The sequence below is a fragment of the Anabas testudineus genome, chromosome 7 (assembly GCF_900324465.2).
Source record: "Anabas testudineus chromosome 7, fAnaTes1.2, whole genome shotgun sequence".
Taxonomy (NCBI): domain Eukaryota; kingdom Metazoa; phylum Chordata; class Actinopteri; order Anabantiformes; family Anabantidae; genus Anabas; species Anabas testudineus.
The window spans coordinates 18,732,248-18,759,072 of NC_046616.1; the positions used below are offsets into that span (position 1 = coordinate 18,732,248).

The 26,825-nt window shown below is 41.1% G+C and overlaps 2 protein-coding genes across 3 annotated transcripts; one reads left to right on the top strand and one right to left on the bottom strand.

Annotated features, from left to right (window-relative positions):
- The first annotated feature begins 7,118 nt into the window (after positions 1–7,118).
- On the top strand, positions 7,119–12,578 carry smim29 (small integral membrane protein 29). The gene is made up of 5 exons (XM_026368366.1): positions 7,119–7,198; positions 7,700–8,001; positions 8,126–8,151; positions 8,259–8,361; positions 9,369–12,578. Exons 2-5 carry the CDS (start codon positions 7,894–7,896, stop codon positions 9,435–9,437), a joined length of 306 nt encoding a protein of 101 aa, XP_026224151.1. The 5' UTR covers positions 7,119–7,198; positions 7,700–7,893; the 3' UTR covers positions 9,438–12,578.
- On the bottom strand, positions 10,995–17,667 carry hmga1a (high mobility group AT-hook 1a). 2 transcript variants are annotated; one of them, XM_026368364.1, is made up of 5 exons: positions 17,532–17,667; positions 16,348–16,466; positions 15,320–15,400; positions 14,282–14,338; positions 10,995–13,436 (listed from the first exon to the last, which is right to left on the bottom strand). In XM_026368364.1, exons 2-5 carry the CDS (start codon positions 16,444–16,446, stop codon positions 13,353–13,355), a joined length of 321 nt encoding a protein of 106 aa, XP_026224149.1. In that variant the 5' UTR covers positions 16,447–16,466; positions 17,532–17,667; the 3' UTR covers positions 10,995–13,352. The 2 variants fall into 2 exon arrangements, with proteins under 2 accessions (XP_026224149.1, XP_026224150.1); XM_026368365.1 differs by lacking the exon at positions 17,532–17,667 and adding an exon at positions 17,274–17,393.
- Between the last annotated feature and the right edge of the window lie 9,158 nt (positions 17,668–26,825).

The following is a 26,825-nucleotide window of genomic DNA, read 5'->3' on the forward strand; positions in this document are numbered from 1 at the left end:
CCCACATTGCACTACACTGCAAGGGGGAGAGGTGAGGTTTGTTTGGGGGGGGTTTTGTCCTCATGCTACCTGGCAGAGCTTTTCAGTATTCCCCTTTATTATTATGTATTTAAACACACACAGATCTGCTCACCTTGTCCAGTTCTTCCATTTTGTACCAAAGTGTTCTCTCATCTCTGTAAAATAAGACAGAATAAGAGAGCAATGAGGCGACAGAAACATAATAATGAGTACACATTCATTTTGCTCATCCAAAGTGTGTAAATCCTCCATGAAAGCTGCCATCTTCAATTCAGTTTGCACAAGCACACTAAATAAAATAAATAAAAAACACTGACGAAGGAGCCTACAGCTAATATTGTGATCTAGTAACTAACCAGAGGCGACAGACAATACGTTTAACTGAACATGTGAAGCTGCTATAAGTGAATCCAGAAACCTGAAAGGAAGTTGTGTGAAGTTACCTTTTCCAGTTGCTTCTTGTAGTCAATTCACAGCTGTTTAGTGATCTCTAGTGGACAAAGGTGGGAAGTGAAAAAACACTGTAGCTGAACCTGAGGAACGCTCTAAACACATCTCCTCGAAATGAAAGGAATAAAAAAGGCAAAGCCAGTTCAAATGAAGGGGAAATTGTGTCTTTTATTCACCACCCATTTGTTGCTGTGTCTTATAGTCAATGTACTCATGTACTGTAGCTAGGGACAATTATGAGGTGGTTGACCTTTTCCTTAATGGTACTTGACACATCTGCTTCACGTGACAGAGGAACATTTTAAACTTGTTGCTGTTCTACATTTATCTTACATGCAGTTAGCCTTTTATTCACAGGTTCATATTCTACGAGGAAAACACACAAACTCCACATTGGATTCTTTTTAGCTTGTGCCTCTCACATTTTTAAAGAGTTTGAAAACTATCAAACTATCCAATAGTTGATTAGTGATGGCAAACTTAGATCATTAAACAGATACCAAGAAATAGTGTGGTTCTGAATGCAGAGCTGTTGAATGTCTACAGAGGTAACTCTTCTAGAACAGGCCATTGTGACATCATACAGACGTTTGGTCAATACGTTCTCCTACATGGAGTCTGGACATGCATCACTCCTCTCCTAACTACTGGACAAGAGAAGACCCTCTGAACTGAGCCAGTCTTCAAGACAGGTGGACCAAAAACAACAGGTAAACCACTTTAAACACTCTGCAGATGATACAGGTAAAGCTGCTGCTTTAATCGATCCTTTATACATAAGTTTCTGAGGTTGAGTGACTCTGTAACTCACAACTACAAGTGTAATGACAAATGAAACATGCACATTAACACCTCAGTGTACGAACCCCATGACCAGAATTTTTCTGAAAAGCCACAATAAATAAGTCTGTGATTAGATAATTGCAGCTTGATTGTGGTTTGTAAATATCACTAAACTCAGAGTTTGATGCCAACAGCACACTGACAAAAGGCATTTAATCATAAATACGTTTATTTTTCCAAAACACAGTGAAAACACTGCATTTGAGAAAATGTCCAAAATTTACTGGAAATTGTTTATTTATTTATTTATTTATTGTAATATATATATATATATATATATATATATATATATATATATATATATATATATATATATATATATATATATATATATATAAGTTAAATATACTTTATATATGAATATATGATGCAGAAAAAAAGGTATATATATATATATATATATATAGGTACATATAATATATATAAATATAGTTTAGTTGATTTTTATAGATGGAAACATGTTATTAACTGATTGGAAATATTTGTTAATGATATGTAAATTAACGTTAATTTTGGTATGAGTGCAAGAACAATATTCACCACTTCCAGTTTTTCCTTTGCAGAAATGGAGAGCCATTACCCGATACATTTAATCTCAGAAAACTACACATTCCTTGAAGATCTGGGACAGGGGTGCTACGGACATGTGATCAAATGTTTAAAACAGGACACTGAAGACATTGTGGCTGTAAAGGTTTTAAAACACAGCCACTCAAAGATAAAAAACATAAGGGAGGTGGGATACGTTTAATTATCACAATTCAGAGATACGTTTTTAGTAAGCACGTTGCCTTGCATTGATGACAAATCTGTTTAAAACATGTAATTTCCCCGCAGATCATGATTCTGGAAAAGCTCAGATGTTTGGACCCTGATAAATCTAACATCGTCAGATGCTATAACTGGTTCCACAGGCTCGACAGGACCTTCATGGTATTTGAAAACCTGGATATTAGTGTCCATGATTACATGTGCAAAAGAAAATGGGCTCCTCTGCCTCTTCATGGCATAAGGACCATCATAAAAGATGTAAGGACCACATAGAAAGGACAGTTGGAAGCTCTATTTCTAATGTGCTGTGGCAGACCCTTCATTTTCTGTGACTGACTGTACTTGCAGGTGGCCACGGCATTAAATGCCATGAAAAGTGTTGGTCTGATCCATACAGATTTAAAACTGGATAACATCATGCTGGTGAATCATCAGAAGCAGCCATTCAGGGTGAGGCTCATTGACTTTGGCCTCACTCTTTTTAAAGTTGAAGCCAGACGTGGACTAATTGTTCAGCCACTTTGTCATAGGTGAGACATTTGTATTATAGCAAATGGCCTAAAATCTTAAGGCCCCCAGGTGACACTGCATGACATACAGACACAATTCTTTAGTGGAAATCACTGCATGTGCTCAGGAACACCTCTGATAACCACTGCCAGCGAGTTGTATCCAAAAATCAAAACTCTCTAATTTCTCAAAAGCATCACAAAAACTGTATGGTGGTCCTCCGGTCTGAAGAGGCAAAATTTGAAACTCTTATTGAAAATAATGATTCAGATCATCAAATAAATAATACACAAATTAATATTACACAAAGATAATTCAAGTAAATACAAAATGCAGGCCACTCTACCTATTGACCTATTCAATCAATAAATTATTTCAATGGAAGCTGCAAAAAGAAGCTTACTAAAAGATCTCAAAAAGCAGCACCTGTTGTGATCTAAAATAACAGAAGAAAAATAAAGTAATGAAAGGGTTGTAGAGCCATTTCTAAGGATTGGGGACCACAATGAGAGCCATGACCAACAAATGGAGAAAACTTGGAGCAGCGGTGAACCTTCCCACCAAAATTACTCCAAGAGCACAACAATGACTCATGCAGGAGGTCACAAAACCCACAGTACTATCTAAAGAACTGCAGGCCTCACTTGCCTCAGTTAAGTTCAGTGTTCATGATTCAACAAAAGAAAAGAGACTGGGAATAAATGGCATACATGAGAGAGTTTTAAGGCGAAAGCCACTGCTAAACAGAAAAATCACAAAGATCACAAAAAAACACTTGATTATCGCCAAATATTCAGTGGACTGATGAGACAAAAGTTTAACTTTCTGGAATGAGCATACAGTTATATCTGGCAAAAAACTAACACAGCATTTCATAAAAAGAAGCTCATACCAACAGTCACACGTGGTGGTGGTAATGTGATGATCTGGGGCTGTTTTGAAGATTCAGGACCTGGACGACTTGTCATTGTTAATGGAACCATGGATTCTGTGTGGTAAAATTAAGGTTTTCTGCAATACTTCATTGCAGTTGTTGCCGCAAAGGGTGGAACAACCAATTATTATGTTTTGGGGAAAATATCTATTTCACATAAGGCCAAGCAGGTTTGGATTTTTTTTCCCTTAATAGATGATAGATAGATTACTTGGGTTATCTTTGTCTAATATTATACTTTGTTTAATAATCTGAATCATTTAAGTGACAAAAAACAAACAAACAAACAAACAGAAAGGGCGTAAATACTTTTTACAGCACTGTATCAGGAATGTTGGTTCTTCAGTTTCAAAATTTAAAGCAATTTTTCTCATTTGTTAATGAAAGACTTTGTACTATTTCCAACCAAAAGTATTCTGCTGTCATATTTCACCCAACCAACCATCCAACCTTTTTGGAAATGGGTTGTTAAGTTGCTGCATTCACTGTTCTACATGCAGGTTGCAGTGATGTCTTTGTATTTCCATGCTTTAAAACTTAATGAATGTTTTTCATCTTCTGTTTTACTGTTCTCCCAAATTCAGGTCTCCTGAAATCCTCTTAGGCCTCCCATTTACTGAGGCCATTGACATTTGGTCTCTTGGCTCGTTGATGGCCCAGATGCTCCTTGGCTTTATACTTTTTCCAGGGACAAATAAATATGATGTGGTAAGTACCTATTTTACAGTCACATTTCTGCACAGTTACAGAGTAGTCATTTAAACCGTGTAATGTTTTGTGTCCAGCTACGTTTCATTGTTGAACTTCTTGGTGAACCTCCTAAGGGACTTTTGAACAAAGGATATTATACAGGGTTGTTCTACCGCAAAAGTCGCAAGTATGGCTTGATCAAGCACTGGACGTTCAAGGTATAGCCTTATGCCCTGAACTTATTGTTAATATAACTAAGAATAATAAGAAAAAATACTAAAATGCCTCAAGTGGATTTGTTCTTGTTACAGACTCCACTGGAGTTTTATAGGGAAACAGGCATCAAGCCAGAAGACACCAGGAGACATCGACTGTCCTCTCTGGATGAGATAAACATGGTACGTTGTCAAGTAAGTACTGTCTGCTGATCAACCCACAAAATTTTGGTTTACTTTCAACTGAATCTATCGTTTCCAAATTTAGAGAAATATCCCTAACCAGGAAAGCAGAGCAGAGGCTGCTGATAGCAGTGCTTCTGTTGAACTATTGAAGGAAATGCTTCAGATTATTCCCAGAAAGAGGATTACACCAAGCAAAATCCTGGCCCATCCATTCATAATGGGAATCTACTTCAGCCTAAGCAACAGATCTCTGTAAGTGTGTGCTCAGACATACCATTCCTACAATTGGCAAAAAGCATTACCAGCTGGAGTGACTTGTACAGTTTAGAATTTGAGGATGACTCTGAAAGTGTACATGTATGTTTTGTCATAGATGTGAAGCCTCCCCTGGATGTCCCATAAAACTGGCTCCTGGTGTCATCATTGTTAAGTCAGCTCAGAAAACCATGCAGAGGGAAGGAGCCAGCAAACAGAGCAGTGACATGAGGTAAATTAATTTCCTCTAGTGATACAATCAATGCCTTAGATGAGGATCAATAAAAAGGTTCTAAAACACCTATTGTAACATCATAGCTTTACACAAGATTAGTTGTCCAAGATCCAAAAAAATTATAATGCCATACTTTACTCGATTATATCCACTTTATGCTAACTTCTACTCCTACTTCTACTTCACAACAGTGAACAGCAGGTACAGTAGATCAGAGCCTTTACTCAGCTAAAGTATGTTAATAGTAATAGTTACTGGAATCAGACTGGGGAAGTCTTTTACTTTGTTACTTTTGGTGTTACTTTTGGCATTATGCTGACAATCTTACATGTACTAACAATAAACAAAATAACATACAGAAATATACCCAGCTCTTTTGTTTATTGAACTTGTGCTCTAGCCTGTTAAAAAGCAGATAGACTAAAAGTTTCCTTATGTAAAATTAAGATCTTTGTTGCTTTTCTATGTAAATACGGTTCCAATTAGGTCAGACTTTCAAATATTAATGTCTAGTTGTCACCTACATCTCCTATTTGGTAATATTGCAACTATCTAGGCAAATAAAGTACAATGCAGTTATTAGAAGTCAGTTTTTGGTTAAGTCACTCAGTCATAGTTGAGTGCCCACAGCACATTCACAATATGTGAGAAACAGCAGGTAGTGGTAACATTAACCTACCAACATCACACAAATAAAGTTCTTACTTAAAGTTATGAAAAGTATGTTGATTGTTACAATTTCTCAGAAAACAATTAGGCTGCACTGGCTACTACTCGTTTAACCGTGTCAGAACTACTGAAATAGTTTATTCAGGTATGACTATAAGAGCTGAGACGTACTGCAATGTGTTTGGCTTGGTGACAATGTATTGCCCTTCAGTTCATATTAAATAATTATAATCTGAAAAGTAACTACAGTAGTAATGGAAGCTATCATTTTAAATTTAGTGGAGTAAAAAGTATAACCCCTTTGAAATGTACTGGAGTAGAAGTATAAGGTTGCATTAAATTCAGATACTGAAGAAAGTAGAAGTAAGTTGAATTTGTATATAAATATACTTGTAAAGATCATTTAATTTGAAACTATAACACCATGTATAAAATTTCTCCCTTTTTGCAAACAATACACCACGTCACACACCAAACGTTTAAGTGATGTCCATTTATTATGTTGGCCTCCTCAAACTCACACTTCACTCTTTAGATCTAGTGTGATTGACAATTTGTGTAGTTCACAGGCTGAGCAGAAGGAGAAGGCCAACAAGGGAGACCTTAGATTGGAGTCCATCAGTGACAGTGTTCAAACAAGCCTCGCTGTAGCCTCTGACATTGAGAGCATCCTGTTGGTTTCTCCAAACGAACTGGAGACTGAATCTCCTGACTCCACTTTGAAACAAGCCTCCAACATCATCGATCCCCCGCACATGCCTGGTAGGTAATGTTCACTCCTACATGTCAAAGTGCCGTGTCTTTCCACTCAAAATTATAATCATTGCTTTGACGTTTGCTACAGCACTGGTTATACCTTTGATTTGCAGGTGTCGGTGAGTCCAGTGAGAGAAAAAAGCAAAAGAGGAAAACTATCAGGCAGCTCTTCTCCACCTTGCTTCCTTGCTCCACCTGCTGTAATGTGATTGAATGTTTTGACGATGAGTCTGTTAATGTCTTGTAGCACAAATATAAAATAAAGCAAAATTCAAAAGAGTGCTGGGATGTCATCACAGGTGTTATTTGGCTGTTTTAAGTCTGAGGCTAATTTTGGGGAAAGGGTTGTTGTTGGAATATGTTAGTTAGTCATTGGTGCTGTCTTTAGCAATGAAATGAGCTATAATCATCCATCATCCAAACTGAGTGGAGTGAACCATTATCATCTGAAACACTGTTTGAGTCCGACTTTTACTCACCCTGACTTATCTCTGACCATCCGACTCAAAACACAAAATAGCTCCAAACACCACTTTGTGTCGTGACGCTTTTATTCTGAAGGATTCAGATCCGGAAGTGATGTTGTCGCTGCTGCCCGGAAGAGGAAGCTGTTTGTAAACGACGGACAGCATCAGTCTAAGTGGAGGTGTTGTACGTCTCTCAGTAAGTGAAAACATAATTCAATTTCATAAAAACATGTCTGTTGTAGGTCGTTGGAAGTCGACTTCGTTTCGATGCAAATGACGTGTTTCAGCTTGTTTGTGCAATAAAACAACTTGTCAGTGGCGCTGTCATCTACCAACTAGCGCCAGCTAACGGTAACTTAGCTTTGTTTACACTGCAGCACTGACTTAAAGTCCGCAGACTTTATGTGGAGGTGTAAGATAGAAATGGTCATTGATAACGGCGGTTATTTTATATTAAGGTTAGGTGGCTAGTGCACGGAGGACGATAGTCAGTTTTAGGAACTTGCATCAAGTGCGCTAATGTTAAAAGACACTGACGCAAACGAACTGTGGCGTTAAATCGTCATGTTAGATTTACCTGAGAAACAAAACCAGCATAGATGCTAACTGCTCGGTGCTTTCTAGTAAGTCATCTACCAATGTGTGACCACACATATGCCTTCAATTGTGCATTTTTTCCCATCCCGTGTTCCCACAGATTTCGCGCTGATTAGGGAGGGGAGTGATACCATGTGCAAGTCACATGAACGACAAGGATGAGGCATAAACAACAAGGGGTTAGTTCGAGGAGAGAGCCGCTGCACAGTGTCTTCTATAGGGAGGGGGTTTGCTGCTTGTAAAGGCTCGGCACAAGCAGCCCCCTGGGCCCCCTGCATTTCCTGAATATATGCAATGAACAGCACTACTCAGCCCCCTGCCATCATAGATGGAGATGTGGCAGTCAGCTATGTGTTGGTGCCATTTCTCCTGATCACTGTTACTGGAATAGCTGCAGCTGTGGTAAGTTGCTAGTTGTGTTGGATGGCATGGTTTGATTTAGACAACGTTTATGAAAAGCTGAACTCATATCAACTCATGAATTTAAATGCACAAAGACCTAGTTGTACTCCTTTATCTGTTTCAGGTCATGTATATTCGTAAGAGAAGGAGGTAAGCCTTTAGCATTATGTCAAAAAATCAGAAAAAATGTTTCTCATTTCTGTGTCTCTGTGTAATAAAGTAAATCACAGTTTAGGTTCTTTTGTTTTGCCTCTCAGAATTGACAGACTACGCCATCAGCTGTTGCCTGTTTACTCATATGATCCTTCTGAGGAGCTTAATGAAGCTGAACAAGAAATGTGGAGAGAGGAGGACACAAGGGTATGTTTCCAGAGTTTGGTAACCAAATCATAATTTAGACAGCATTATTATGTTAATATGGGAAATGTGTGTTAAAAATGTGTGATATTTCCAAAGGTTAGGACATGCACAACCAAATCTTGACATAAATGACCACTATCTCCACAAAAGACAGCCTGAGGATTTGTCTGTTGGTTCCTTGCTTCCTCACAGTGCATTTTTTTCGACTGTGTGGTTGCATGTGGTTGCACCATTCACTCACAGAACGACAGTTCCTCAAATGGTTAGCTACTTCCTCGTCTACACAGAAACATTGACATTTAGTCATTTGGCGGACACTTTTATCCAAAGCGACTTACAAGTATGGGCCAAGATACAAGGCCATGGTAGGCATAAAGAGGTTTTGCCTAAGGACCCCTCTTGCCACTGCACTGTCAACATGGCTGCAAGTTGTAAAAATAGTTTGTAGCACAGTAAAATAGTCACATGTGTGTTGCTTGGCTCACTCACCATGGCAGTTACTGATTAGCTGTGGGATCTCTTCAGTAATCAGATAGATGTTAAACATGATTCAGTCCTTTCCTTCTATTGATGATTTGTTTGTTATATAATAGTTGATAATAGCTGAATAGCTCTTTAATTGCAGTGTAAAAACAGCATGCACAAAACCATTAGAAGCACTAGGTGGCACTACAGATCATGGGCAACGTGCTCTTCATCTTGAAAACGGAAAAGCAATACTATCATAACAGGTTCTGTAGTGGTTAATGAGGGTGTTATTTAAGGACAGCTTTACCCAAATCATACCACTTAGTGATTGGTTGTTTTGGTTGAGGTTTTATGAGACTTCTGCTTTCTACATGTCTACTAATAATCACATAATCTTTTTTGCTGTTTTCTCCATGTTTGTGGTAGAAAGTTGTTCCAGTGATAAATGTTTGGTATGGTAATCTTTATTATACAACAACTTTACGCAGTACTAAAATGTGCTTACACATGTTTTTCCTTGCATTTTTTCTAATCCCCAGATTGTACAAGGGTGGGCCAGAAATTATCAACAGCGACGCCCTCTCCTGACCAAAGATGTCAATGCATAATGGTACTAAACTGAGGCATCAAACGTTGTCAGTGTGGAGACGACTTTCAGCCACAGAGATCAGTCGTATTCAAAGTCATGCACACTGTTTTTTTTCCCTCTGTGCTACTGTTAGCTTTGAATACATCAACAACAGTCAGCATTTTTTCTTTTTCCTGTTTTATTTACTGTCAGAGTGACTCTTCATTTATGAGGTTTTGATGCCAATCACTTGTGCCTAAAGACATATTTATTTGAAATAATTTATTCAAATCGTTTTACTGGTATTCAGTGAGTGAGCTGTATCTGAAGGTACAGGTTCTTGTAGGTTTACTCTTGTTTACATATGTAATGTTGTTGTGGGCGACATGTGGCAAGCAGTTATGTTCCTGTGGGTTGCAGTAGGCATTTGTACAGACTGTAATTTAGGGGCTGCGGTAAGACTCTGAATGTTCTGCACTAGTTAAACTTCATCACTCCTGCTGTGAGATGGTTGGTGATCATTACCTGGACCGGTTGTTGTGTGGAGGATGTGTACAGTACATTAAAAACAAATATGGCTTCTTTGGAGAAGTACTGTTAGCCCTCAGTTGTGAAATATCACTTCCAAACAGAGTTTTAACTGGTAAATGTAAGTTGGGTTTCATATTGATTATAAAAGTTAAACACACGCTCTTTTGGTTTTAATTTGCTCTTACAGCTTAACAAGCTGCTCGATGATCTGGATCTTTTTTTGTGGTTTAGCCAAATCCTATGACTCTTATCAATGGCATGAAAAGGCAGATATGAAAGTAAATAACACCAACCTCCCTCCTCTCATCCCCGAAATAAGTAGTGACTAGTTCACTAACTATGTCCTGTCTGTAAGACATGGCACCAGCGCAAAAGTACCTCCAGCTCCAAGAATCTGTTCAGATGAATGCCATAGGTCTGACTGTCTCCAGCACTCAGGAAACCTTGCTTTTTTAAATGAATTGTAACCTTTCCTGACCTTTATTTGCCTTTGAGTTGTGAATATAAACTCAGAACAACAGAGCTGTTTAAGCTTGTCTTTAAGTGGGAACTGCACTTAATAATTATATTAGCTGTGTCATCTAGAGATTCTTCACAATGAAAATAGGTTCGTACAAGTTTTTTTTTTTTTTTTTTGTCTTTCCTGTGGCCTGTTCTGGACCTGGAAACATTTGTATCTGCAACATGCTGCTCAGTGCTTCCCCCCAGTCATTTTTACATCTCACTGGTTTCTATGCATTGCCTGGATACTGGATCAGTTTGTGAAGAAGACACATTCACAATTTAAAACTGTACAAATATCTGATCATGATAAGGATTTACACTGGCGAACCTCTTGTGTAAGGCTTCTAGTTGAGGTTGCACATGGGGGATAAACTACTGATGTAAACGTTGAGTGTGTGAGTTTGTCAGCATTATGTTTTGCTTTTCAGATTGTTGTAATATTGTTGCTTTAAGAAAAGAAAAAAAGAAAAAAGGCTGATAATAATGGAAGATGTAAATTGTCTTTGTGCTTCAGTTGTCATTTCCTTTAGACCGTTATGGACATACAAAAGTGACCTGAAACTGACAAAGAAAGGTATCTTTATTGACCATTTCTGATACAAATCGTTGTAGGGCACCATAGAAATATAGACATTGTACATTTATATACGGTGTACATTAAAAAGAATGATCCCGTCCTGTTGAGTTTACAGCATATAAATGAAAGATGATGTTATGCAGAATGACACCGATATGGTCGAGAGTAGTTGAAGGAAACATGAAGTGACCACTGCATGAGCATGTTGATGGGCGGATGTGTGTCGTGTAGTGCCAGACACACAGTAGCCAACAGAACAGTTAGGTGGAAAGAGCGCCCAGTCTATCACATAACACACACACATACATTTGTCCATGAAAATCTGAACCAACATTTCAGTGCACCAGAAGAATTTTTTTAAAGGATAAAAACACACCTGCTAATCTACCACAGTCAGCGAACACAGTTGTCAAGCTGACAGGTCTCCCTGACTTGCTTCACACATTTAAAAAAAGAAAAAAATCCAACCTGTCTGCAAGCTCCGGTTATGAACGAGCCAAGACGTGTTGCATATGCACACACAAACACACACTTGACATCTTGTATACCTTATTACAGTCAGACAACAAAAAAAAAAAACTAAACAAAACCTTTGTAATAACGACATCTTTCCAACTCATACCAGAGGTTACAATTTTTAAAAACAGAAAACCAGTTCAATGCAATTACAAGGTAAAGTAAGCTGTTGAGTGAGGTATGAAATTCCAGGCCTTGTATCGCCTGTTTGCAGTTTTCCGGGTTTCGTAACTGAGGTTGTAGCAGCTTAGGTGTGTGGAAAAACCCAGTTAAGTGGACTGTGACCGCAGGTTCCCTGACACTTAGAAATACACAAACACCTTTTTTTTTCCTGTAGCAGACGTCATTCAACACATATCTTCAAAAGACTTCAAAAACAAACAAAAACAGTATATTACTGTACTAAGTGGGGACAGAAGGATCGAGCTAGGCTAGGTGAATTTGTGAGAGCGGGATGGAATGGAGGGGGGGAAACAAAACAAAATAAAAACTGCACAGCCCTGTTGGACAGTAGTGCCACCAACTATCCGTTATTACAATCAAACTTATTGTTTGACCAATTGCAGTTTGCCTTACGAGTGATTGAGCAAGCGCTTGGAAACTGAGGACCTTATGAAGACTGACGCTAATGTAACAGCATTTGTAAAAGCTCCCTGAAGATACAACACTGATGCTCTCAGCCTAGAGTTCTGCCAAACCTATCTTTTAAAAACACACATTTAAAAAAAAACTAACAAAAAAAAAAAAAAAAAACAGAAAAGTTGAGTTTATTACAACATGAAAAGCAGCACACTCATGTAATTCTTTTAATAATGTATGTAACCCGAAGGAGGAAAACAGTAAGTCAAATCAGACTGTTCTGATTACTAAACGATACGCTTTACATTTCCCCTCAACACGCCAAGGACCGAGAAGGAAGTTTGTGACGTACAACTAAATCTAGTCCGACACAAGGGAGGAAAAGGTGATAAAGGTGATTCTTCTCTACTGGTGACACGGGATGAGATCAGTTATGCCGATTAAACATGAGGGGAAAGACAGGGGAAAAAAAAACAACAAAAAAAAAAAAACAGTAGTTACCTAAGGATAGGTTAACCACACTGCAATCACACACATTTTTGTATGGCAGTCAGTGTGAAGACTCATTTACAGAATTCATTCTCTAGCCCTCTACTGTCGCATAGTCCATGTTAATCTACTGTTTCAGTTTTAATTTATCACATGTACTGCCTTACCCCAACCATCACAACTAACTGCTGAACTTTACCAAACCTAATTCTAACCCTAAGTCTTAACCCCAAAATTGCTCTTTTAAACACTAAAATGTCCTCACGCCAATGGTTAAAAAATTCATGCTGGTCCTCACAATGATAGCCATACAAACACACGCGCACACACACAAAAAACTGCAAGTAAAATTCACCTTTGTCCAGTACAAAACATGGAGAAAAATCTATATGCCCTACCATCTCAGATGCAGGTACAACACATAACAGTAAGCAAAGGAAATGTCCAAACCATCTTTAGGGGAAAACTGAAACCTCAAGGCTCCTTAGAGCACACCTTTGTCCAGTATGAGACTTGTGATACTATGACAGGTAGAGAAAAGGGCTGTTACCTTTCATGTAATTCTTAGATCTATGCTTGAGCAAGGTCCATCGTTCTATCCAGTGCTGTTGCATGATATATGTACGGTGTTGACCCTCATTTTGGCAAAGAGGGCTTTGTCGTGAACAGTGGTCATGTGGTGGCACTGGTGTTTGAGATAAAGCCCAGTTCTGGTTAACAGTAAGTCAGTATGTTGAGTGAGGTAGCATGCGTTGTGAATTACTGGTCCTCTTCCTCCTCCTCCTCTTCTTCTTCTTCATCTTCTTCTTCAGATGATTCCTGGGACACCTTTTCTTCCTTCTCCTGCAATGGGGGGGGGGGGACAAAAAGAAGTCAGGCCATGACTACACCCACAAGGAAAATGCCTCTTCAACACTCAGCAACAATAGCCGCCTATGATTCATGTCTCAACGTGACTGTTTTTACTTTTAACAACCCCAAGTACCAACATGAAAAAAAATAAATGTTATTATAAATCTCTTTGATGAACCACTGCGGCATGAAGAACACCCAGGGGAAGGGTGAGCCATCAGTAGTGAAAAGTGATTCATAAGAGTGGTGAGTCACAATGACACATCCTGCTTTTTAGCTCTCCTGCTTTTCCTCCTCGCTCACTCACTCACTACTGCTGCTGCTGCCCAAGATGTTCATTCATAAAATTGAGAGGGCTAGTTAGGAGGGTAACTTTGGGTCATTGCCCTCTATGACTAACGCTATCCAGACGTCTTCTCAGCGTATGCCCAAACCACTCCTGCACATGACTGAATGTTACTACAAGACCGCAATTTCCTCCCTGTTTTTTTTTTTTTTTTTTTTTTTTAAACCAACTGAATATGGCCTGTGAATTTCATTATGCTTTCCTACCAATACATGCAGTCAGTTACAAACTATATGAATCCTGAGGAGATCATCAACGTCATCATCAGGCAGGTTCCAATTTCTCTCTGCACAACGAGATCTTGTGACAAGACGCTGCTCTCAAATTAACGCACGAGACCCAAAATAGCGGCAATGAGGGAAAATGGAGTGAGGCGAGCAGGGGAATTAGGAAAATGCAATTTTGCCCTGCAGACGGTCATACCAATCATAATTCAATTGCGAGGGGAACGGTTTAACAAATATGAGCACTGACGACCAAGGACTCTTACCTCCTTCTTAGGTCTTCCTCTTCCTTTTCCCCCTGCAGATGGGGCTGCTGCCGCCTTCTGTGAAAGAAAAACTCTAGGTTAATAGGACTCTGGGTGCAGCCAGACAATGCATTTCTTGCACAGTGACCTGCTTATCTGATCAGACTTGAGTGCAAACCGTGTGCTGTAAACAAACCATATTACTCTGCCTCTAGCAGCCTGCAGGTGGCAGCACTATCTCTGCAATTAGACAGATGGAAAGGGGGCATTGGGTTCATTGGCTATTATCTGGAAGGCCGACAGGAACTGCACACAGGGCACTCCAGTTCGCTGGCCACCTGGTCTGAGGATCAGAGACAGCTGGTGGAACTGAGCAGAGACATAAACCCGCTGTAGCTTGGCCCTCGCTGCTAAACCTATATCGTACATGTATGTGTGTTGTACTCTCTCTTTCCCATACACAGCAGTGAAGACAGTGCGCAAGGGGGAGCTGGAGGGTTGGGGCCAGGGAGAAAAATCAGTTGTTGCTATGGAGACGACAGGCAGAGAAGAACTAGGGCTGTGTGTTGGGTGGGGGCGGAGGGGTGCTTAGTGTCAGCTTGGAACAGTCTTGCGGCCTCTGCACCTGCACCGCACTGTGCATGACAAGCTGCAGGAAGCTGGAGGACAGGAAGTACAGAGTGAGCATCACTCAAAAAAAAAAAAAAAAAAAAAAAAGAGAAAAGAAAGAAAAAGAATAATAAAGCAGTAAACCAAGGTCTTTGCAATGGGAAACCCAAGCCAGGCTATTTCTGACACCAGGAGGGGAAGCGGCTAAATTGCAGCCAACCAATATATCACAAGTAACAGCAGGACATCCTTTTAAGAGGATGAGGTTAGCTACCGTTAAAATACTCATCCACCAAAAGGAATCAGGGGTTAGAGAAGGGAAGCGCGAGCAAAGCTAGAGTGGACGAGGACATGTGCAGAGTCATCAAGAAGCCGTGCCCGTCTCAGGATGCACATTAGCTGCTGTTGAAAAATCGGATCAAAACAAAAAGCACGCAGACAGCGACTTACTTTGCTCTTGCCCGTGGTCTTGTTTTTGCTGCCCTTCGGCCGTCCTCTTGGCCTCTTTGGAGTAGGGGATCCACTTGGTTCCTGACAAATCAAGAGTGGAAGTTAGCACACCACTATCAGCTAGTTAGTCGAGGATTATAACTTCCTCCAAAATAAGATGAGCACAGGTTAACAGCATAACATGCTGCACTCTCATATACGACTACGTGACGTGTACTGTACAGTGCTGGCAGGTGGTCGAAACCACAGGGTGCCGCTTGTCTGATGCGGAAACAAACTATGGAAAGAACAATAACAAATGCACAGTTGAGATGTCAAGACAAAAACATAACCCAATAAAAGCTGCCGGCTGAAGCACGTGAGCCATCCTCACCCCCACCTCCACCTCCACAATCAGCTTCACACGAGATGCCCTGTTGATGTGACAGTTAGTGGTTGTAAGCCGTGTCATGGCTGCGTCGTTTCCTATTCCACTTGCGGCGTGTTTACAACTGCAGCTCATAGCAACCAAGCAATTCAATACTTAAAAACACACCGTGCTGAGCGATAGCTGTGTGAGCCGGCCTGGGCTTTGACTCTGCTATGTCATCCGTTACGTGACGAGATGAAGTGGTGTCGTGAAGAGAGGAGAAGGAGGAGGAGGGGATGGGGGGGGGGGGGGGCAGTTTAAAGAGGTTTGGGTTACAGGTTGCTTACACACCGGTAGTTTGTTGTAGACATTTACACAGATAAGAGGGTGAACGGATGGTCACAGGGGCTCACTGCAGCTCCATGTTGACTCTTCATTTCACCTGGGGCTTATGACATGGATAGGCATGAGCCCCTCAGCTGCAATAATATCTACTAGAGCATCAGCTGGAACAGATGTTAGGCAGTGGTCTGCTTTGTTGGGCTGATCTTACACTCGTACGCATGCTGTGACAGGGGGTGATATTCCATGACACACAAGCCTGATATGGTGACACACACACACACACACACACACGCTGCGCGCATCATAAGTAAGAATAAAACGCTGCTTTACTTACGTCAGAGGTCTTCACCTGGGGCTGCTTGCGGGGTCTTCCACGCCCCCTCTTCTCTGTTGCCTCCTTCTCTTTCGGTGACACTGTCCCCTTGTCGCTCATGTTTGCTTAGCTTCACAGACCTAGGAAATAAATCACACTGGTCAGGCTCGCTGCAAGCCGGGGCGTCGAGTTCGTGCACACGCACACACACACACACACACTCAGCAAAGACTCGTTTATCACCAATAACCAAGCAAATAGAAAAGGACTGAGCTTGCTGCACACTGGTAACTGGTCTGACTATTAATCCGCGCTTGTTTCCAGGTCTATTTCGGTCTCATGTGCGCTCTATTACGCAGACGACGTTGCCACACACACACACACACACACATACAGGGCTTGACACAGAACCGGCTCGCATGATTATTGCTGGGACTCTGTAGGCGGTCTGAGGCCGCACTAATGTGCACTAAATGTCTACTGATCCCGACGCTTGTCTCCCCGCACCGACCGCGTTTCGAGGCCCGCTGCTGCGGCTGCGGCTCGTCGGGCTCGGGCCTGCACACGGAGCTCGTCTCACAGCGTGTCTGCACGCCGGAGCCATGGAGAGCTCTCCGCCGACAGACAGACACAATGACTGCTGTGTGCTGGCTGCGATCTGCAGGCTCGACCGCTCTCCTGCACCAAGACGCACGCATACAAGCGCACATACACATATATATTATCTATAAAATATATATATATATATATATTTTTTTTAACAGGCACATGAAATGCAAGCGAGCGAGGTGAGCGGGTTCGTTGAAAGCCCGGGCCACAGCAACAAAAGACGGCTTCACGGTGGGAGCGTGCAGCCTCCTCTCGCCGGAGCCCCCAGCTCAGTATCATCCACTTGTAATCGAGCATGCAAAGTTTCCCTCCCTCGCAGTGCTCATATTTGCACTCACCTTTATCGCTCGGCTGTAACCTCTGCTCTAAATGTAAGCCCAAATGTTTCCTTTAAGCCTGGCTGGCTGTACCCGGTTAAAGAGCCTCGCACTGATCTACGGGCTCCAGCTTGTATTCGTCAGACAGCACACAGCCCGCCCCTTTAAAATCCCAGCTCATGCAGAGCTCAACAACAATTAGGAATTAGATAAGAACGATAATGTTTTTTTTTTTTTTTTTTAAGAGATGGAAAAAAAAAAGATTAGAAATACTTTTACCAGCAGGTTGAGAAGTTTATTCCAAGCACGTCCTATGAATGGCACGCGTGTCTTGTCTCCTGCAGATAAAGGGGGAAAAGGCGGCAGCCAGGAGTTCTGGGGCAATTTAAAGAGCCGCCCTCATGGGAGCTGAAACACTGGAGGGCGGAGATATGATAAATGGGCCACCCTCAGAATGAGAGAGCCCCCCTCCACCCCCGCCACCACCACACAGCCACCATCAAACTAGTGGGTCCTTTTTATTTTCACTATCCCCCAAAAACATGTGTAGAAGTTGTGTTGGGTAAAAATGATGACCTCATCCTTTGTAAACACGAGCCTGTTCAAAGTCTGACACCATTGGAATTATTATTCAGGATTAAATTATGAGGTAACTTCATTAAGCTATTATTTATCAATCTAATATCTGTTCAAACCATCTTTTAAAACCTCACCACGTGTTTTATATGTCAAACCCCCAGTTGGACTGTGACTGATAATGATAGCTGTGAGATACAGTTAACACAGTTCACTGAAGTGTAGTGGGACAGAGGTATGGACTGAAATCCCCCAAATGAATCACTCAAAGCTCTGCTGGTGAAGTAAATATTTTCCCCACTGATCATTGTTTCACGGGGATTAGTGTGATTTTTCATACACGTGATGAATGACAAGCTTGAAAGACGAGCAAATACAAGTGTGGGTAAAACACGGAGCCTTTAGGTGTGGTGCTGGGATGTCTACATAATCTTACCTCAGTAAAAGTGCTTTGGTATTTTATTATGTTGTGCTGTGCAGCATTACTGGTATTTACTGGTATTTACTCTTAAAACTATACTAGTTCTTTTTTTTTTATGAGCATTTCTACTAGTTTCATTTGTTCCCTCTCTCTTTTTCTGTATTTACATTATTACTGCAGAAACCTTTTTTTGTCTTATACCACCTGTGACTTTCTGGTTAAAAAAAAACAATACTTGAGAGAAATTAGAAATAAAAATGAATCTCCCAACCCCTTATACTTATTTTGGTGCAGTGCTGACACCTATATACATAAAAATAAAAAATATAAAAAGGAAGGGGGCAGTTCCACTCAGGAACATTGACTGACTTAAGAAAGGAAATCATTTTGCATTTCATTTTCATATTTTTTTTAAATGGAGTTAAAATAGTTTCAGCCAACAAACAAGGAAGAAAGAAATACAACATTTAAAGCACAAAATTGATATGACTAGATCAAACCTATAATCCTGTTTTCATGTCTTTCTTTAATGTGATTTCAGCTGTAGGACGCGTGATCTCAGTAAAAGTTTATTCAAGTTTGCATTAAGCTGCAAACGCCGCTGCCTATTTAACTCATACAGACATGGGTGATCCCTTCAGGTGTTGCTGTGGCCAGTTTTGCATTTAAAATAACCCCGATGTCTATTGGATGGGTGTGGTGGATGCAGAGGATGGTAGAGAGGCTCTCCAAACTGCTCTAATCAAACCACCTACTGGTACTTTCGCACAAAGGTTTCTGATGTAAATGAACTACCCATCTGCAGTTGATGGGTCCTCTACTCTGCAATTGAGAACAGATACTGAGAGTAGAGTGGCCCCGAAAGTGGTCACAACGAACCGTCTGCTGTCGTCTGAGCGTGTCTCACCTCTCCATCTGTTTTGTCACGACAGAGCTCGAATAACCAACTGCAAATGCGCTGGATTACTTTGTCGTCTCCAAACTTTTGCCAACTGCAGATACGGTGCAGATATCATTATACTGTATGCACATTATGAGACGAGTGGAAGTTTGGTGAAAAGGGGATTGGATAGAGTATGAATGGAGAGAGCGCCTTTCTCAGTGAGTCCAATGTTCTGCTCAGCATGTGCTTGCCTTGCATGCCACCCCTTCCCTCCCCGTTTCTCACTCTATTCACTTCCTTCCTCCCTATCTTCCACAACTACTTCAGTCCCATCCCCCACACCCTCACACATCTCTGCCATACCCAACCACTCAGCATGGAGATGGAGACAGGGAAATAGGTCCACTGTGTGTGTGTGTGTGTGTGTGAGAGGAATTGTACCTCTCAACCACTGGCACCACCTGGAGACCAATGAGGGGACTGGACAGTACACGACAAGAGAACTGCAATTAATGCTCCCTTCATCAATATTTAGAAAGGTGTTGATTAAACTCTATGAGCTAATCTAACTGTGCATTTTACAGAGAGGTTCTGTTATTTAGTTAATGACCACCGAATCAACACCAATTTAATGTGGTGTGAAAACAAAATAGAGCCAGATGGAACATTATCACTATCATGACACGTTTCAATTAGCTGAACCTAATAAACTGGAAACATGGGCTTTACCGATCACAGCTAATTTGAGTGTAAATTTGAGACCATGATTCTCCAACTCTTCTATCTCCCTCCTGCAGCACTTCTCACCATATATTTATTTGCCTAATTTTGATGATCCCCAATAAGTAAAATGGTGCAAAAATCACTTTCACTGTACAGATGGAGGAAATCATTCCAGTACAAAATGCTTTTTTCCATATGACTTTCAAACACTGACTACATTTTACAGAATGCACTTGAACTTCTCTTGAGCAACAACATAGTAAGCATTTCATAAAAATGTGCAAACTTTGGTAAAATTCTGTGAACTGTTTTGTGAAATTCAGCGTATCCCGCCTCAGTTGCAAGACTCTTATGGAATAAAATATGCGTTTCACACATTGGTTGGTAAATTTACAGATCTAGGTCATGGTAAAAACACGGTGCCTGGTCACAGTCCTAAATGCGTCATGTATTTTTTCTGTACCTGTGGCACAACAAAATGCACACACACAAACTGGTGAGCCGTTTGAATTTAAATGTTAATCAAATCTAACATGAGACCAGCACTTCCACATCAGATGCCCTCGTCAGAGTCGTGAACTCTGCAGAAGCTCAGGGCAGACAGAATCCTATTAACCACTGGGGGGGTCTTGGCCCACTTTGGCATGCTCCCCCATCCCCCCACCCTTGTTTCCCTCCTCCTATATGCTCATCCGTCTTCCCCTCCGGCACACACTCTAGCTCATTCTACAATCCATTTTTAGGCGCTGCGTAAACCGCAGTGCTGCAGCCAAACCAACTAACAGATGTGGACAAAACATCCTATTCCTGCTTGTGCCTGGGTTTCCCCCTTGCTTGTGCTGCTGTTGGCCCTGGATGAGCCTGAACATGACTAACACACACATACACACACGCCACTCACATCCTCCATGAAGGGTGGGGGGGGGAATGGCAGAAAGGAGTGAGAGAGAGGGACAGAGAGAAAATCCATCGGGAGGGGAGAGGAAAAGTGTGGGAGCAGTTGAAAGGCGGATGGTGGGCGGAGATGAGAATATGTGTGTGGGTGTCTTTTATACTTCTTGCGAGGGGGCGGATGGAGGTTAGTGGGCGGGGGTTGGGGCCCAGCTGATTCAGTCTGCTCATGAGTAGTATCTGACTCACACAAACACAGGAAGCAGCGCATACTCCTTGTTTAGTGAACACAGCACTGTATTTATGTAATGCTCCTTTATGAAGGGAATTACAGGAGTTGTTACACTACCTAATTTCACCTCCATTCATTGGTCACTGAGTCAACTCTCCACTCTCCCTTTCAAATAGTTTCATATCCACATCCTGAGATTTTTTAGACAGAGATCCAGCGGGTGCATCAGTCATACTGTGACTCAATCCTGTGAAATTTCGCAGGGTGAAAACAGTGCCATATTTGAAACTTCCTTTGGCAACAACAGCCTTCACATGCCAATAGACCTCTCTTTATGTCTTTTAGGACTGGGAATCAAATCTGAATTCGAGTGTTGCCGATATTTTGTTTTTCTCATGATTCATTAAATGATTTTAATGACATCCAGCCAACTCAATACTATCACATGATTGCCAGATCAGAGGACAGGGTCAGCTACAGTGCAACGCTCTTCAACCTAATCTTGGTTGCAACATTTTGTATTAAACTGAACACATTTATATGGTTATATATAATTCTACACACCTTTAATCATTAAACCAAGTGTGTATTTAAGTTTGAGCATTTTCACGTCCTAAAGACTATGTGCTATCAGTATTGATAGATGTACAGTATGTTTAATTGTGGCCTTCTTTCTTTACCAATAGGTGGCAGACAGAGATCAGATTTAGTGAAACTGAAACCAACACCAAGTGATATCTTTGAGAAATGGCACCATCATGTGGGCATTCTCGCATATGAACAGCAGTTGTATATTGAGACAGAGCGTGTTTCTGTCTGAAACACTATTTACTGCTTATTTACATGGAGGAGGAAGTAGCACCTCTTCTCCTCGTTTCACCGTGAACAGACTCTCCCTGGAGACATCGCAGCTGAAGTGCTGCTGCTGTGTCACAACACACCTCGGCTGTTGTTTTTACGCCAATGTGTGCTGCCAGCCAAGCACATCCTGCGATCAGGTCCAGCAGAGGGTAGTCTTACTCAGAGGAAATCCATTCAGCATTGATTTCTCTCCTGAATCTGAGGTTTGCCCTGTTTGCTGTCACAGAGGAATAAATGCAGTGAATTTGCAGCAGTCCAGTTGATTTTCAAACGTGTTAATATACAATTAAGGCTATACCCAGGGACGCCATTATGCAGGAGGCCCTGCATTTCCTCATTCATTTCCATAATATATAGAGCAGAGTCCACATTCTCCATGTTAAGAGTCAGCTGAATAAAACCACCACTAAATTCAGCTGACCCTCATCAGGTATGAATTCAACTAAAGCAGAGAAAGCAAAGGAGCTCTGTCACCCTGACAGACGAGCGTATGTTCACAGCAGCTGGGAGGGGTAAAAGATGAGAGTCACCTTGGTGACGGTGCATCTGGAGTTTTAGAATTCACGCTACCCCACCATGTCTTACCTGATTGATCAAAAGGGAAGGGACCCGCCTAGCCATTTTGGGCCTGTCACATCCGTGTGTGGCAGCTGTAGTCCCTGGAGAGCATGGCTGGCTTGGGCTACATCTGTGCTGGTTACTTATAGAGGCGATCTGTGCTCAGTTTTATCACTGTTATTTTATTTCCACTGGGAATGGATTCTCTTGGCAGAGTGCTGATGTGATGACCACCACAACAAATACAAGCTAGGCTTTACAGTTGGAGATAAAAGGTTTACAAAGTCCCCTACAACACAGGCTCAGCTGCAGAGTTAAGTCACTTCAACATCTGCCTTATTGATTGCATTGTGACTGGCCCTGTCAGGCAAATTGGAAAGAGGGCACTCTTGCCTTTCCGCCAGAGTAAACACAATTTGTATGAGAAAGTGGCCAGACAGTGGCATTTTAAGAATAACAAAGATTGTTGATGTTCATCCCATCTTGTTTATACATTATCTTTGCACCAGAATGGCATTGAAAGGAGCAGCAGCAATCTAGTATTAAACTTCATAATTAGCACAAAGTCTACTTAATTTTTTAACTCAACTAACCCAAGTGACATCATTTGATGCAATTTATACTATATAGAGGTAAATAACACATGAATCTTTTGGCTTCATTCAGTGTCTAGACAGGCTCGACAACGGGAGCTCTTAGATATGCACAGTACACTTGGAGCCTGCAATCCAGCTGTTGTCAGTCACATAGCAGTGTCTAGAGTAATATCAGTTGACAGATCCCCTCTCTGACACCAGGATGTCCGTCTCTGGCCTTGACCACGTCGCAGTGTTCAGTATCTTATGTAAGCTGGTGTCAGATAGCTCGTCTATTGATGAATGATTAGAGTTGCTGAAGATAGACTGTGGCGCTGCCACCCGCGGGGGTCTAGGTGAGACGGATGGGCCCATTTGTAATGCAGAGGGGCCCCCACAGCTGCATTAACTATTAAAGTGTGGTTATCTCAGGGTAATGGTACGCCAGCAGCAGTGAAACAAACTACTGCAAGAGGAGGTATAATCCTAATGTTGATGTATGGAGCTTGCTTCTGTAGATTAGAGGCTCCATTCTCCAATCTGACTGATTATCTGTGAAATGTCTCGTAAGGTTTGAATAGGGAATGAACGAATGAGAAGATGTAATTAGAACTATATAGGCAACTAATTACAGTATATGATAGATGTCTGACATTCCTGGCAAAATAGTTGCAGATTTCACCCTTATCTTAAGGGAAAGCTACGCATCTCCACTTAAATTGGTTTTTAAAATGAGTCTGACGGTTTCAAGTGCTCTGGGCTTTTGCATTTGCTTTACTAATAGATTCAATTAGGACTCTTCACAGCTAGTTACTCTACTTGTACAGGACTTGACCACTCTTTTTCTATGGGACCTGGTAATCCTAAGCTCAGATAAACGCTGTAAGAAGCTTGGCACAGTGGCTCGGCTGGCAAGCAAGTCAGAAATGATGTAGTTACCACCAGGTCTGCCGAAGCAGCACAGCACAGCCGCTAAATGAAACGGAGACCCATGAGGTGGGGAGGGCGGGGGCCTCACCTTTGGATGGCTCTGGTATTTGTTTTTTCTTGCCAGCAGTCACTGTGAGGAAGTTCACTTGTTAAACTTTCTACAGATGGTCAATAGCTGTATCTGTTCTCTTATTCTTACCAGTATAAGCCTTGAATACGGAGAAAAGGGGTAATATTGATTCCGGCGTGCCTTTCCTTTTGTCACCCTAAGGCTTGCCTTGTAAATGTGCCCTCAGAGTCGATTGACCTGAAGGATGGAGGAGGATGGGGAGTTAGCCATCCATCCTGGGTAGCTAGAAGGACGGTGGTGCAGAGTGGCATTCCACCTGCCTGCTGAATAAATCATCTCTTGGTCCAGTCTGCAGCTGCAGTCCAATTAACCAAAGGGAGCCCTGTGAATGCAGTTAGGTAGTATGATTAATTACACAGTACCGGCAATACACACAAAAGCGCACAATATCACAAAGAATGAACACCAAGCCTGGCTTTACACTGCTGATTTTAGCATATTGTTCCCTTTGAATGTAAAAAATTATTGTTGGAACTTTTTGTTTTACCATTTTGCTGACATACAGCATGTAATTAAGTCAACATCTAATGCGTGATCCACGTGTCCTCTCACATGAACAAACACATTCACGTACATACATTTCAGACATACATAAACCATTCAAACTTAGAAAGCTAAGCTCCAACTATCTAAATACAATTATCAACAGATTTTCACCTCTCGCACGTCAAGTCTGCCTGGAATAGTAATTTAAGGTGCAATTATTTCCTTTTACATGGTCCATGACACAGTTCTTAGTCTTACTACTCCGGCTCATTTAAAGAGTGCCTTTAATTGAACACAAAAAGGCAGAGGAGAAGGTGGAAGGGAAAGGTTAATGGGACTGACACAAAGGGCAGACAGCAGAGGAAGTCTAGCCTTTTGTGTCACATCCTGCTTGCATCACAGCCCATACAAGGAGCCAATTAGGAGCAGTCAGTAATCAAGCCAAGTCCAGCGGCCGGAGTCTGGCCTTAGCTTTCTCTGGGATTAAAGTCCTCTCCAGGACAACTGCTGGTAATGACCTCCATCCTTCTATCAATGAAATGCTCACACTGACGTTTGACTGCTGCCACATCCAATTGAAAGGTCACAGAGGATGTAACAAATGAGAATAGAGCAAAGGAGAGACGAGGAAGTAATTGGAGGAGGGTTTCTTGAATTGGAGATTGAAGAGTGCCAAGCCACTGTTGACTCTTCTCCAATCTTCATTCAAGAGAGTGCAGAAGATCATCACCCTGCTCTTTCTATTTCCAGTGTGTGTACAGTAGAGCTCGTTCCACAAAGGCAAAAATGTGACATTTCCAAGCCACCTCAGTTTAAAGGTCAGATTCAAAGTTAAACTATGTGAAATATTCCCCTTTTTAGCAGATTCTCTGGTATTTATTACAAGATGCAGTATTTCTACATATGTATGTGCATTTGTTCTGAAGTTGTTTTGACTTTTCATCAGTATTTTCCATTATTATTACTTTGCTTTGTTGATGTGATTATTTGAACTAAAGAGCCTGGAAATTACTTTACATTTAATCTGATGCCACATGTAGCTGCAGAATCAAATCTATTCAGTAACCTGATTATTATTATTATTATTATTATTATTATTATTATTGTTAAAGTTGGAGTTTCCAGTCTTTATGTTGAGCTATCGCTTTGCTTTTAGTTTGAAAAGCTTCACAAATACAGAACAGGGGGTACTGAGGGTATAGAGGCAGAATTATCAGTGGGTGTTCAGACAATCAGAGAAGGTGGAGGCAGAGAGTGAAGTGGCTATTATTGGACAGTCCTTTATAATGCTGTAAATGTAGATTATCAGGACCACATGATAACAAAGTTAACATTACAGCTCCTCTTTGGTGAAGCTGGCCTTTTTTAAAGCCGAACACAAGCTGCAGATGCTACGTATCCCGGCTTCTATTTATACTAGACAAAAGAACAGCTGCGCTAATTAGAGTTTGAAAACACCCACTAGCCTAAAACAAAATACACACATAATAAATCCAACAGCACAAATATCAAAATGTCAAGGCATACGGTGATCTGAGTGGTTTGCTGTTAAAATAAACTGATGGATATATTTCATTTCTTCTTGTAGATAGACTTTGCCAATAAATGAAGTACCCAATAATGAAATCAAATATGAAATTAAATAAGTACTGTTTCATTATACAGTACCACTTCCCCACTTTCACCTCTACATGACTATGACCTATGTAAAATAATGACATAAAACAGGAGCAGAAAGCAAAACCCAGGTCACAAAATGAAAAATGGTTTGATGAAACACTTGCAGACGCCCTCACAGAAACTTGCATGGGTTTTCATTTCATACATTATTAATTTGTGACAGGTTGTGACTTTTAAACGATGTCAACTCACAATGCCTTCAGTTGATAGCTAGACATGGAGATGGTTACATCCTGTCTGGCACCAACAGAAGTAAGGACTCTGTTTATTAATCTATAAACAATTTCACCATTAAATATCTTGCACGTTGACCTTTTCTTGTCTCAGGGCAGTTTGCATGTTTATCTGGCGAACACCAACACTGTTTAGCTGTTTTTAAAATCCTAATGGAAGCACCCACAAATTGTGTTACCCTCAACAACACTGCAACAGGAAAGGTGGTGAAGTTTTGATGGACTGTTGAGAATTATCATAAGCAAAAGCAATTAAGATAAGCTGGAATGCACAATGTACTTTTTAATGTTCGGATCAAAATATAACTATGTTTAAAAATCTTCTTTGTCCAAGAGGATACTTCTTTGCATGATTTTAGGTTGCAGTAGGATTTGCATGCTGCAACCTAAACAC